The sequence below is a fragment of the Macaca nemestrina genome, chromosome 15 (assembly GCF_043159975.1).
Source record: "Macaca nemestrina isolate mMacNem1 chromosome 15, mMacNem.hap1, whole genome shotgun sequence".
Taxonomy (NCBI): Eukaryota; Metazoa; Chordata; class Mammalia; order Primates; family Cercopithecidae; genus Macaca; species Macaca nemestrina.
The window spans coordinates 116459409-116471433 of record NC_092139.1 but is presented as its reverse complement, the minus strand read 5'-3'; the positions used below and the strand labels follow the sequence as shown (position 1 = coordinate 116471433).

The window sequence follows — 12025 nt, the reverse complement described above, 5'->3', positions numbered from 1 at the left end:
GGACCATGAGCACCTTTGCCTCGAGTGCTGGTCACCTTCCACCTCCTGACACCCTGTGAGCTTGGCAAGGTTCTCTTTATTCTATCAATGGGGAAACTGAAGCTCGGAGAGGAAGCATGGCCAGCCTCGGGCCATCATGAGGAACACCGCGCAGTGTGGCTTCCAGCCAGGCCTTCGTGACACTGCTCCACTGCCCGGGACAGAAAGGATGGAGACCCCTAGCCCTGCCCCTTAGACAACAGTGGCCAGGGCTGCCCCTAACCAAGGTCGTGCCCTTGAGGTGTGGCCTCTGCCTGCTCTTGTTGTCCTGCTGGGGCTGCACAGGGTGGCCAGTGGGGGCCCTGGGCAGAGGGTCCCGGGAGGCCGAGGACTATCTCTGAGTGTCTCATTTGCAGACTCTGCTGGTGGCTCAACTGGCCCGGGGCCCTGGGAGGGCGGCTCTCGGGCACAGAGGAGGCTGCGACCACCCCCAGAGCCCATCTGTGGGCATCCACACCTGCAAAGGGCTTTCCCCGGACCCCTCACCTTGGGGACGGAGCCTGTTCTCCCCTCGGACGGGGCAGGCACTGCTCCCAGCAGCCTGAGTCAGGCGAGGCATGACCACCTTCCCTCAGTGCACAAGGAGCAGAAGCAGCTTGTGCAGCCAGTGCTGGGAGTCCCGGTGCCTCCTGACCTAGGCAGCAGGGAGCTTCCTGGGAGACGCACCCCCAGGAGCCTGCACGGGGCTCACAGCAGGACAGGGCCAGGTTCAGGCCCCTGTGCTCAGCCTGTGTGTGTGGGGCTGCTCCTCAGGGATTGATGGCGGGGGCTGCTTTCTTCCCAGCACACTGACGCCTCTCCTCCCAGCTCTCACTGTGATACAGGAACGGGCTGGTGGCACCTCTCCTGGTCAGGCTGCCCCATCCTGTCTGACTGTGCTGACCACAGAGTCCCAGAGCCACACTCCAGGTGGTGCCTCACCTCTGTGGGAGGGAACCGAAGACTCTCCAGCCCAGGCACCGGGGCTGCCGATGGGGAAGAGGCTGGCCCGGGGCTCCTGCAGCCACTGTAGCTCTGCCTCCTGCCCTCCCTCCCAGAACAAGCCCGGCCCCTTGCAGGAAAAGTTGAGGCTTTGTCTGTCCACCTTGACGGCTCCAAAGACCAGTGACGTCTCCTAGGAAGGAAGCGCAGACAGCCAGGCAGCCCGTGGCGCAGACCCCTGGCCCAGCCGTCCGGGCCGAGGTTCCCTGTGAATAGCAGCTGGGGAGTAGCCAGTGGCCCACCGAGGTGGCCTCAGGTGTGGGCAGCAAGGAGGCTCTGGGCTCCAGCACTGCTCTTTGGGGATCTGAGGGGACGTCTCTGCAAAGGGGGTGCTTCAGACTGGGTCCCCTTGGGGAGTTCTGTGTCTGGCACCTGTGTGGGGCCAGCTCACGAGAACCTGGGGCCAGCCTCCCTAATGACAGCCTGGGCTTCCGCACTGGCCAGGGGAGGAATGAAGGAGAGCCGATGCCTGCCGCACTCAGGCAGCCGCATGTCAGACCCATGGAGGGACTCAGGGCACAGTGTCTGTGTGGGGCAGCGATATTCAGGCAGGGATGACACACCCAAGGGCTGTGGCCAGGCACTGCCCACTGGTCTGGGGCTGGGCTGCAGAGGCCATCCTTGCGGGTGCAGAAGAACCCAGGGATTCACAGGCGGTGCTGGCTATGCCATGAGGGCCACAGGCACTGTCTGCTCTGACCCTGGGGGTCCCTGTGCTGGCCCCCGCCTGTCATCCCCACCAGCCACACCAGCCACAGCCCCTCTCCCAGGACACCATGCCCAGGGAACAAAAGCCATGCTTATCAAAGGAGTTTTTCTTTATTTTTCATAATTTAGCTGAATCAACACAAAATTGAATACTGTAAAACAAGAAAAAAAATATGCTGTAACATCTTAAATCTCCCGATCTCTGCCCTCGAAGGTGTCTACACTTGCTTTCAAAAGAACCAGGCGAGGGGGGAGGCCGTGAGGACGCTGGCTGCGGCCCGGGCCGCCGGAGCCGGGGCAGCTCGGGAAGGGCCCTTTCCAGGCCCACCCGCTCTGTGATGACAAACCCAACCTCAGCCCCTTCTTTTAGTCCAGGATACTAATGCCTAGAAATTTGTGGCGACTGAAAGGTAAATTAAGTCCTCATGGATACTGGAACAGGTCTTAAATAAATGGATTTTCTTTTGTATCTTTAGTCTATGGTTGCTGGAACAGCTTCTATATAGTTACTTTTTATATTTTTTTAGTAGGATAGAACTAGCATAATACTCATGTTAATTGGACTTGTAGGTAGTATACTTCAGCGGGAACTCAGGAAAATGAAGGAGGCTGGCGTACGACGGCCAGAAGAGAAAAAACAGAACTGTCCCTTATTCCTCGGCCCTGCTGGCCCCGCCTGTGCCTCTGCCCAGCGCGGCTTTCTGGACCTACTGACACGAAGACGGAGGACTTCTCAGAACGCGGGGACACAGACGTGGGGAGAAGGGCCGCCAACTGGCCTCAAGGTCCGTGAGTGGCGAAAAGGGGCAGGAAACGGGAAACAAAACCCATTGGAAGAAGCATGTTCAAAATATTGTACACTCAGTGTTGACCAACACAGAGACCAAAGGGGGAATCGAGCCACCAAACCTGGCCCGCAGCGAAGGGAACCCGGCCTCCCCGGGCACGACCGATGCCTCTGGGACACCGACGCCACAGTCCTCCACACGCTTCTCCCAGAGTCCCGCCTTCCACGCCTGGCACCCCAGGGTCTGAGGGGCGCCACCTCCCCACCATGTCCAACCCCCAGAGTCTTCAGAAACACACGGGGCTCAGCCCGACTCTCAGGACGGCCGGGACTGCCACGTTAATTGTTAAATAGGATTTTCTACAAATATACAACATATAAAAACTGTTAAATATATAACTTTAGGCTTTGCAAAATACATTTAATGATCTCTTTCAAACAAGTGTTACTCGAGTTTTCTTTGCTTTCTGGAGCTAAATGGAGTATCGACGAGGCAGCAGTCACGGGAGACTCAACATGCTCTTGGCAAATATACTGGATTATCCAACTATCAAAAATGGAGCTGTAGAAGAGGCATGTTTAACTGGTTAAAACAGAAAGTGATTTTAGTACGGTAAAGTCGATCTAAGTACAGAGGAATCAAGCGGCCTGTGTTCCGGGGGCTCTCGGCGTCTGCGTGGGGCCATCGCTGGCCGCGCCCCGGCTGCCTCCCGCAAGTGTGCCACGGCCTCCGCGCAGCCAAAGCCCATCCTCCTAGGGTGTGCCGGGGTGCTCCTGGGGTGGAGGCCTCCACCACGACCGCCCTCTCCGCTCCGCCAGGGCCACCAGCGTGTCTCTGCCACCATGCCCTCCCGTCCCCACAAGCGACCCCAGGGATCCTGACAGTGAGGGTGCGTCCACGTTCAGATAGATTTTGCTCTTTGGTCTATGGAGTATACTGAAAGTATAAGAAAATAAAAGCAATTCGGACAGTCTGGGGCACGGGAGGATGCCACTTCTACGCCTGACAGTCCCTGGGGCGGGCGTCGTGTCTCAGGCGGGCTGGGCTGCAGCCTGCGGTGGCTGCCGGAGCCTCCTCCTCCTCATCCTCCGAGGACAGCAGGGCCAACGCCACGGTCGGCGGGGGCTGGGTCGGCCGGGCTCCCACAGACTGCGTATTGCTGATGCCCGGGGCCGCCCCCCGCCTGTGTGTCCAGTCCGGCATCCTCAGGTCGGCCGGACAGACCGAAGCTCAGGATGCCGAGGCCTGAGGCCGTCCTTCACGGACCACAGGGAAACGGAGTGGGTGGGCGGCAGAGAATGGGCGAAGTCCGAGGCGGGCAGAGAACTGTGGCTGAGGCGTGGGCTCTCCAGGGGAGCCAAGGCCACTCCCGGGGCCCCTCAGGGGCTGTGTTTGTCAGGAGACCTGAGGAGCAAAGAGAGAGAGACGGTGAGCCTCCTGCAGACGCTGCCCAAGGCCACAGGGAACACAGGCTCCTCTTCGCTCCCTGGCTCCCGCCAGCCGGCCTCCTGGAGGGCCTGAAACTAAGAGCTCATCCTCAGTGCTGTGGGGGACATCCAGGCCACCAGACAGTGCCCCCAAATCACCCCACCCTTCCTTGTGTCTTGGGAGGGTGGGGTGCCGTCTGTGCATGACCTGGAGGGGTTGCTGGCCTCGGGCAGAGCCCTTCCCACCCCCTACTTGCTGGCTTCTTTCCTCTAAGCGGCCATATCACTTTGCCACTCCCCAGCTCAAGAACCATCCATGGCTCCCTATTCCCTGTATCCAATTCAAACCCCTCCCAGCTTCCTGTGCCTCTGAGGCCACAGACTACAGAGCTCACCCAGAACAGCCGCTGCAGGCTGGGGGACCTGGCCGCACCCCCACCACGGAGCCACCCTCCCCTGGCCATCCACGCTGGGCCTCTACAGGTCTGTGCCGTTCCTGTGGCTGCCCAATCAAAGGACCACACACTGGGGGACGGGAATCTGACACAGCAGTTAGTTCTTGCCCAGACTCAAGGTGTGGACAGGGCCAGTTCCTGCTGGAAGATCTGAGGGAGGGTCCACTCCAGGCCCCCTGGGGCTTTCTGGTGCTCCCAGCAATCCTCAGTGCTCCTTGCCCGGGAGACGCATCGTCCTCATCTCTGCCTCCATCCTCACATGGTCCCCATGTCGACGTTCCCCTGCCCCATCTGGCCCCTGGAGGATTCTCTTCAACAGGAGGCAGAGGCCCTGGGGCTCAGCTTCCCCCCGACACTCCCCCTTTCCCTGGGCCCCAGGCAGCCCTGAGAATCTGCCCTTGAACGGACCGTGGCCAGAAAACTCATCATGGGACCCCGGCCCTACTGAAATTTCCGAGCCCACCCTGATGCTGTCTCCCGCGCGGGCACCTCCAGGCACCTGCCCACCTGGGTTAGGCCTCATCTGCCTCGCGCTAAATTCCTTACTCAGCCAGAGGCGGTGATGATGAGGGTCTCGCAGCTGCGGGGCCTCCCCAAATCCCAGGTTCCGTCAGGGCCAGGGGTCATCTCCAGCACCCTGACCAGCTGCGGTTCCTGAGCTCCTGGGTGCCAGTCACTGCTCTGGGAACGACCTTGCCGTCACCTTGTCACAGCCTTGTCTACCCAACGGGCCTGTGGGAATTAGAACCCGCACTCAACAGGACCTGAGGCTCAGGGGTGAAGGGACCTGCCCCGGGGACAGAGCAGCCTCACACTCACACCTTTGAGACAGGGAGCCTCAGATGCCTCCCCTCCTGGCTTCCTGGAGCTGCCAGCGTGGCCATCCTGCGGCCAGGCCCAGCCAGCCCTCTCTGCCTGTGGACACTTGTGGCCTGGGTCGCAGCTGGCGCTCCTCCTCACTGCACCCCTGGGGCCTGGAAAGGAAGCTGGCTCTGAGCTCCCCTCTGCTGGGTCTGCGGGCGCCCAGTCATCCACAGCCCAAGGCCAAGGTCTGCATCCTCCAGCCTGTAGCCATTGTTCCAGAACCCAGTCCCCAGAGGGCTCAGAATTGGCCCCAGAGTGAGCTTGCCATCACACTGGGCTGTGGACGCCCAACAAACCGACATGAACGGTGTGGTCCCGAGCTGCCCGCTGCACCTGCAGGCACCTGATGCTTGGCCCACACAAGCCTTTCCATCAGGAGTGACGAGAGGGCATGGTCCTGAGCCTGTGGAGCGCGTGTTCAGCTTACATAAGAAGTTGACCCCGTGCTCAGACACAAACAACAAAACCAAACCTCCCAGCCCCATTCATCCGGTAAATGATCCTTTCTCTTCCTCACTAGAAGTTTCCATCTGATGTTAAGGTCAGGAGGAGCCTCCTGTACAAAGGAACATGCTATTGTTTTAATTTTTTTTAGACAGAGTCTTGCTCTGCCACCCAGGCCGAAGTGCAGTGGCGCGATCTCGGCTCACCTCAATCTCTGCCTCCCGGGTTCAAGCGATTCTTCTGCCTCAGCCTCCTGAGTAGCTGGGACTACAGGCACACACCAACATGCCAAGCTAATTTTTATATTTTTAGTAGAAACAGGGTTTCACCATATTGGTCAGGCTGGTCTCAAACTCCTGACCTCAGGTGATCCGCTCACCTCGGCCTCCCAAAGTGCTGGGATTACAGGTGTAAGCCACTGGGCCCGGCCTGAACACGCCGTCTTGAATGGAGCCTATGCAAAAGGTTCCAGTAAACAGCAGGAGAGAAGAGAGCGGCAAGACAGAGTGATGACCGTGGTGCCACCTCCAGACACCTGAGACGAGGGACACTGTACCTTGGGAAAAACCCAAGTGGACTCAGGGAAGAAATACACACCGCATCCCACCCATGTCCAGGAAGCCTTTGGCTTCTCTCCTGGGGCTGCTCCCTGAAGGTGCAGAGCCAGGTCACAACCAAGGCCCCAACCCTTCCTGCGCCCCAAGGCCAGGTCCACAAGAAGGGCTGGAGTGGCTGTGGTTGGTTGCTGCTGTTCCAATCACCACGCAGAACATCGGGGACTCGGACTACAGTGCATTCATTCTAGCAACCCCAGCAGGCCTCCTGAGCCGCAGGGGGTCATCTTCACAGGGAACCTTCTCGAGTCCCAGGGCCCTTTAGTTCTTAGGCTGAGCAGCAAAGTGCATCAGGGCAGGGCAGGGCCAGGCACGGCTGGTGACACCATGGTGGCCTCCAGTCCTGTTGGCTTATGGTGTCCACTCCCCTGCCCTCTGCCCTCCTAGTCGGTGAACCACTGCTTCCCGGGCTCCAGGGCATCAAGCCCATTCTGTAGGGTACAGGCGAGGGGTCTAATGGAAGGGGGGTGCTGGCCACCAGCCTCCTGAGGACATGGGGCTACAGTACCCGTCAGGCTGGTGAGCTGCATGAGGACAGCTGCCGGGGTGGGATGGGGAACTTGGCGGGCACTAGGCCCCAGGGGTGCGGAGAGCAGGCTCACCCTCTGCCAAGGGAGCAGGCTGCCATCCCACTCCACTCTGATGACAGGTGATGAGGCCCCTCGGGCTTCTGTCCTGTAACAAGGCTGGACTAGGCTGCCACCTGGGAGGAGGTCAAGCTGGAATCTCCCTTCCCAGGGCGGCCACACCTCCTGGGCCCGAACGCTGCAGCAGCAATTACTATCTGAACATCCACTTTCTGAATGTCCCCTCTCTGTGCCTCAGTTTCTCCATGTGTAAACACATACCCACTTCATGAGTTAGTGCTATGGCTTGAAGAGATCTAATACAGCCAGCACCATGTCAGTGTTTCTCTCTTTTTCTTTAACAAGACAGGGTGTGGCCCTGTCACCCAGGCTGGAGGGCAGTGGTGCAATCACAGCTCACTGCAGCCTTGAACTCCTGGGCTCAAGCCATCCTCCCACCTCAGCCTCCTGAGCAGCTGGGACCACAGGCACGTGCCACCATGTCCAGCTGATGTCAATGTCTCTTATGTGGAAAATGAGAGTGACAGGCGACTGGGGTGTCTGTGCCTGCCTGATGATTGGGGTGCTTCCTGAATGGCACGGGGTGGAGCCCAGCCTGAAAGCCCAGAATGCCTTGGGTGACTTCACCCAGGGCAGAAAGGCATCACTGAGAAGGGCCAGGTCTAGTGCCAGCCAGAAACCACGAGGACAGGGGCCAGAGGTGACCAAGCTAAACAGCCCAGGCGGATCCTGGGGACACACGCCCTTTCCTTGCGTGGACGCTGAATGTGCCCCAGTGAGGGACACGAGGACCCCAGCCCATCGCACCATCGCACACTGTCTCCTGGAGGCTGCATCCTGTGTGTGCAGCTCACACACCTCTCTCCCCGGGACAGCATGCCCCTGCGGGCTTCACCGGTGGCAGCCTCCGCTCTCACGCAGGAGCTCAGCTCACCGCCCACCCTCCTCCAGTGCGTGTGTAGTGAAACGGTGCCTCTCTGGACCCTCCTTCCTGTGATGCTGCCAGGAGAGGTGCCTGACACCAAGCCCTGGCCTGTGGACCCAGGGGCAGAAGAGCTACCGTTTATATGAAATATTTGGGCCAGTGTTGACACCTCCCAGGGCCCCTCCAAGCGCCCAGGTGGACCCGGTGGACAGAAGGGCGTCTGACAAGAGGCACCGCGGCTGCCCCAGATGAACAGTCATCAGCTGAGACTGAAGACGGAGCGAATTCTAGGACCTCAGGCCAGTTCTGCAACGTCAAAATACTGGGTCAAGCCACTGAAGACTATGTCACATGTGTGCTCAGGGTGAACCCTGGACAGGCCAGCTGCCGACAACAAAGCCGTGTGTGCCCATGCTCAGGGTGAACCCTGGACAGGCCAGCTGCCGACGACAAAGCCGTGTGTGCCCACGCTCAGGGTGAACCCTGGACAGGCCAGCTGCCGACGACAAAGCCTTGCCCTGTGCAATGAGCTGGCTCCACCAAAGAGCCAGGACTGGGTAGCAGACTCGGGTCCAGGGGTCAGGGGTCAGCGCTGTTGAGACACCCTCACAGGCTGATGGTCCCAGGGACGAGACAGAACCCACCCCTGCCAGGCGCAGTGCCTCACGCCTGTAATCCCAGCACTTTGGGAGGCCAAGGCGGGGGGATCACCTGAGGTCAGGAGTTCGAGGTCAGCCTGCCCAACATGGTGAAACCCCGTCTCTACTAAAAATACACAAAATTAGCTGGGCATGGTGGCAGCTGCTTGTAATCCCAGCTACTTGGGAGGCTGAGGCAGGAGAATCGCTTGAACCCAGGAGGCGGAGGCTGCAGTGAGCCGAGATCGCACCACTGCACTCCAGCCTGGGCAACGAGAGCCAACATTCCATCTCAAAACAAAAAAACAAAACAAAACAAAAGGAACCCGCCCCTGCCTCCCAAGGCTGCGGAAACACAGAGGAAAAGATGTTGGTAAAGGTGCCCTGGAAATGTACGAAACCACCCAAGTTAGGACCGCGTCGCCGGAAATGTACGAAACCGCCCGAGTTAGGACAGCGTCACCAGAAATGTACGAAACTGCCCGAGTTAGGACCATGTCGCCGGAAATGTACGAAACCGGCCGAGTTAGGACCGCATCGCCGGAAGAGCACGCAGGTTTAGCACTGCTAACGAGGACGCTGTGCCTAGTGCCCTGCAAAGCCCAACTTCCCCAAGGCTGTGGGGCTGAGGGAATCAGTGTGGGCTCTACAACTTGACTGGAACCCGGCTCTGACCCCGCGAACCACACAGGTCATGGCCTGGGGAAGGCCACCAGCTATCGATGCCTCCAGGCCTTCCCTCCTGGCCGCACCATACCAGGCTTCATCTCACAAGACTCCAAAAACATCTTCTTTTCAGGAAGTGAAGCTACCCAAGGGTGGCCTTCATCTGGGGTCACCAGAGAACCACAGTCTGTGGCCCCCACCTTGGGGCCTGAGTCCCTGTAGAGCAACGCTCAACACACAGGGCCCGGAGCTCCCCTCAGTCTCCTTGACCCCACCAAGAAGTGTCAGGGACCAAGGGCCGTCATGGAGCCACCACTGTCTTCAGGACCAGCCCCTTCCTCATGGCTGAAGATGCGCGTTCTGGGAACGAGGCCACCCCTGTACCGCTGGGCTGTCTGGGATGGAGGCCACCCCCGTACCGCTGGGCTGTATGGGATGGAGGCCACCCCCGTACCGCTGGGCTGTCTGGGATGGAGGCCACCCCTGTACCGCTGGGCTGTATGGGATGGAGGCCACCCCTGTACCGCTGGGCTGTCTGGGATGGAGGCCACCCCCGTACCGCTGGGCTGTCTGGGATGGAGGCCACCCCCGTACCGCTGGGCTGTCTGGGATGGAGGCCACCCCCGTACCGCTGGGCTGTCTGGGATGGAGGCCACCCCCGTACCGCTGGGCTGCGCGGGCGCAGGGTTCAGGGATGACTCCATCTCGGCAGAACAGCCTTGGCAGGCGCGACTCAGAGCATCCCCGATGGCAAACCCAGCCCTGGGAATAAAATTACGCAGAAAAACTCACAAGTAAAATCCCCTAAACTCATCAAGACTGGTGCGATCACTCAAGCCAGACACAGTGTCCCAGGCCACAGAGCAACACTCGGCCGCTGTATGGCAGGTGGGGTAAGGTGGGGGCGTCGGCTGAGGAATGTGCAGACAGATCATTTGTTCATCCGTCAGACATTTATCCATCTGCCATAAACAAGGCTCCTGACTCAGGAGGGCGGCAAAGATGAATGGAGGCAGGTTCTTTCCCTCAGGGTAGAGGAGCTCCCCCAACACAGCTGGGCTGGCAGATAGGACATCAGAGACGTCAGCGCCTCGGCTGCCCACAGCGGGGCCAACTCCCCTGCAGTCCGCTCCTGGCCGTGGTACGCCGGAACGAGGGCGCCCCTGGCAGCCCTCCGCCTCCTCCATGAGCTCAGGAGTGAAGACTGTTGTATTGGAGTAACAGACATGAAGATCCTGACCCCACACCTGTGCATGGGGTCTTACTCGGCAGCAGGTTCTAGCAGATGTGATAGAGTTAGAATGGTGTCATATCAGATTAGGGTGGGTGCCACTCCCTTACAGGGAGAAGGAAATCTGGACTCAGGGCAGACACACAGAGCAGCAGGCCCCATACAGTGACAGAGACCGGAGCCATGCGGCCACAGCAGCTGCAACAGGCAGGAGGACCCTCCACTGCAGCCTCCCGAGGGAGCACGGCCCAGCAGACACCGTGACCGCAGGTGTCTGGACCCAGAACCACGAGAACAGGTTTCTGTGGTTTGAAGCCACCGAGTGTGTGGCATTTTGTTCCAGCGGCTCCCGGAGACTCACACAGCCTGGACACTGTGCCTGACCCGAGTGAGTCCTGGGGACATTGACTGGAACCCGGGGGCTGCTGAGCCTGCATCCCAGGGCTGGGCTGAGGGTGGGACCAGGCAGCACCGCTCCAACATCTCCGCACTGCCGGGGCCCCGCGTGTGGGCTGCGCGGAAGCAGCAGAGGGCCCTCCTCACACCGTCAGGCCCTTGGGCATCACCGCACCTGAGCTCCCGGCTGGGGACTCGGCCCTGCTGAGCATCCCAGGCCATCTCTCTTCCAACCCACCACACTGCCCAGTCCACCGTAATGCCTGCTCCACCGTGCTGCCGGCTCCACCACACCACCCGGTCCACCACGTCACCCAGCCTACCACGTCGCCTGGTCCGCCACGCCACCTGGTCCACCACGTGACCCGGTCCATCACGCCGCCCGGTCCACCACGTCGCCCGGTCCGCCGCGCCACCCGGTCCACCACGTGACCCGGTCCATCACGCCGCCCGGTCCACCACGTCGCCTGGTCCGCCACGCCACCCGGTCCACCACGTGACCCGGTCCATCACGCCGCCCGGTCCACCACGTCGCCCGGTCCGCCACACCACCCGGTCCACCACGTGACCCGGTCCATCACGCCGCCCGGTCCACCACGTCGCCTGGTCCGCCACACCACCTGGTCCACCACGTGACCCGGTCCATCACGCCGCCCGGTCCACCACGTCGCCTGGTCCGCCGCGCCACCCGGTCCACTACGACGCCCGCTCCACTGCGCCACCAGCTCCACCACTCACTCCACCCGTCTCCTGCTCCACCTGCTCTGGCTGGGGCCTTCCGTGTCCCCTCCAGGTCCCTGTGTTAAGCTGGGCTCCGATTAAAACTGTGCTTGACTCTGCTGTCCGTGTCTTCCACTGTGAAACAGGTTTCTCCACGCCAGGACCATCCGTGTGGGGGTCAAGTTCTTTTCCCAAACCCGGCAGGGGCCCCGTGCACCTGTGCCTGGTGAAGGATGAGGGGGCCTGTGGGGTGGGGCAGGACAGTCGGTGCAGCCAGACGCCTCCAGAGCCTGGTGGGTGCCTCGACCTCCCACAGCCTCCCAGCTGGAGCCTCTGCGAGGCCGTTTCCCCGTCTGTAACATGGGATAGGAACAGTGTTCACCCCCATCCATGGGGTTCTTAACAACAACAAATAGTTCAGCGTAAGAGAGAATGCAGGGCACCTTTTCCATTGCAGATTACGACTCAGAACAAAGAAGAAAAGCCACAGTGACCTTCCTCACCAGCTTCCAGAGGTGTTCATCCAGAAGGCTGCTGTGTTA

General features: G+C 60.3%; 1 protein-coding gene across 5 annotated transcripts in view; it reads right to left on the bottom strand.

Annotated features, from left to right (window-relative positions):
• Positions 1-12025, bottom strand: part of TAFA5 (TAFA chemokine like family member 5) — a 324865-nt gene that overhangs the window by 67582 nt on the left and 245258 nt on the right. For 2 of the 5 annotated variants that reach the window (XM_011754869.3, XM_011754871.3), the window contains exon 4: positions 1821-3920. The exons of the other annotated variants lie outside the window; for them this stretch is intronic. In XM_011754869.3, the coding sequence (XP_011753171.1) occupies positions 3912-3920 (9 nt within the window). In that variant the 3' untranslated portion in view covers positions 1821-3911. Of the gene's footprint in view, positions 1-1820; positions 3921-12025 lie in introns of those variants that run through there. 5 annotated transcript variants of the gene reach the window in all.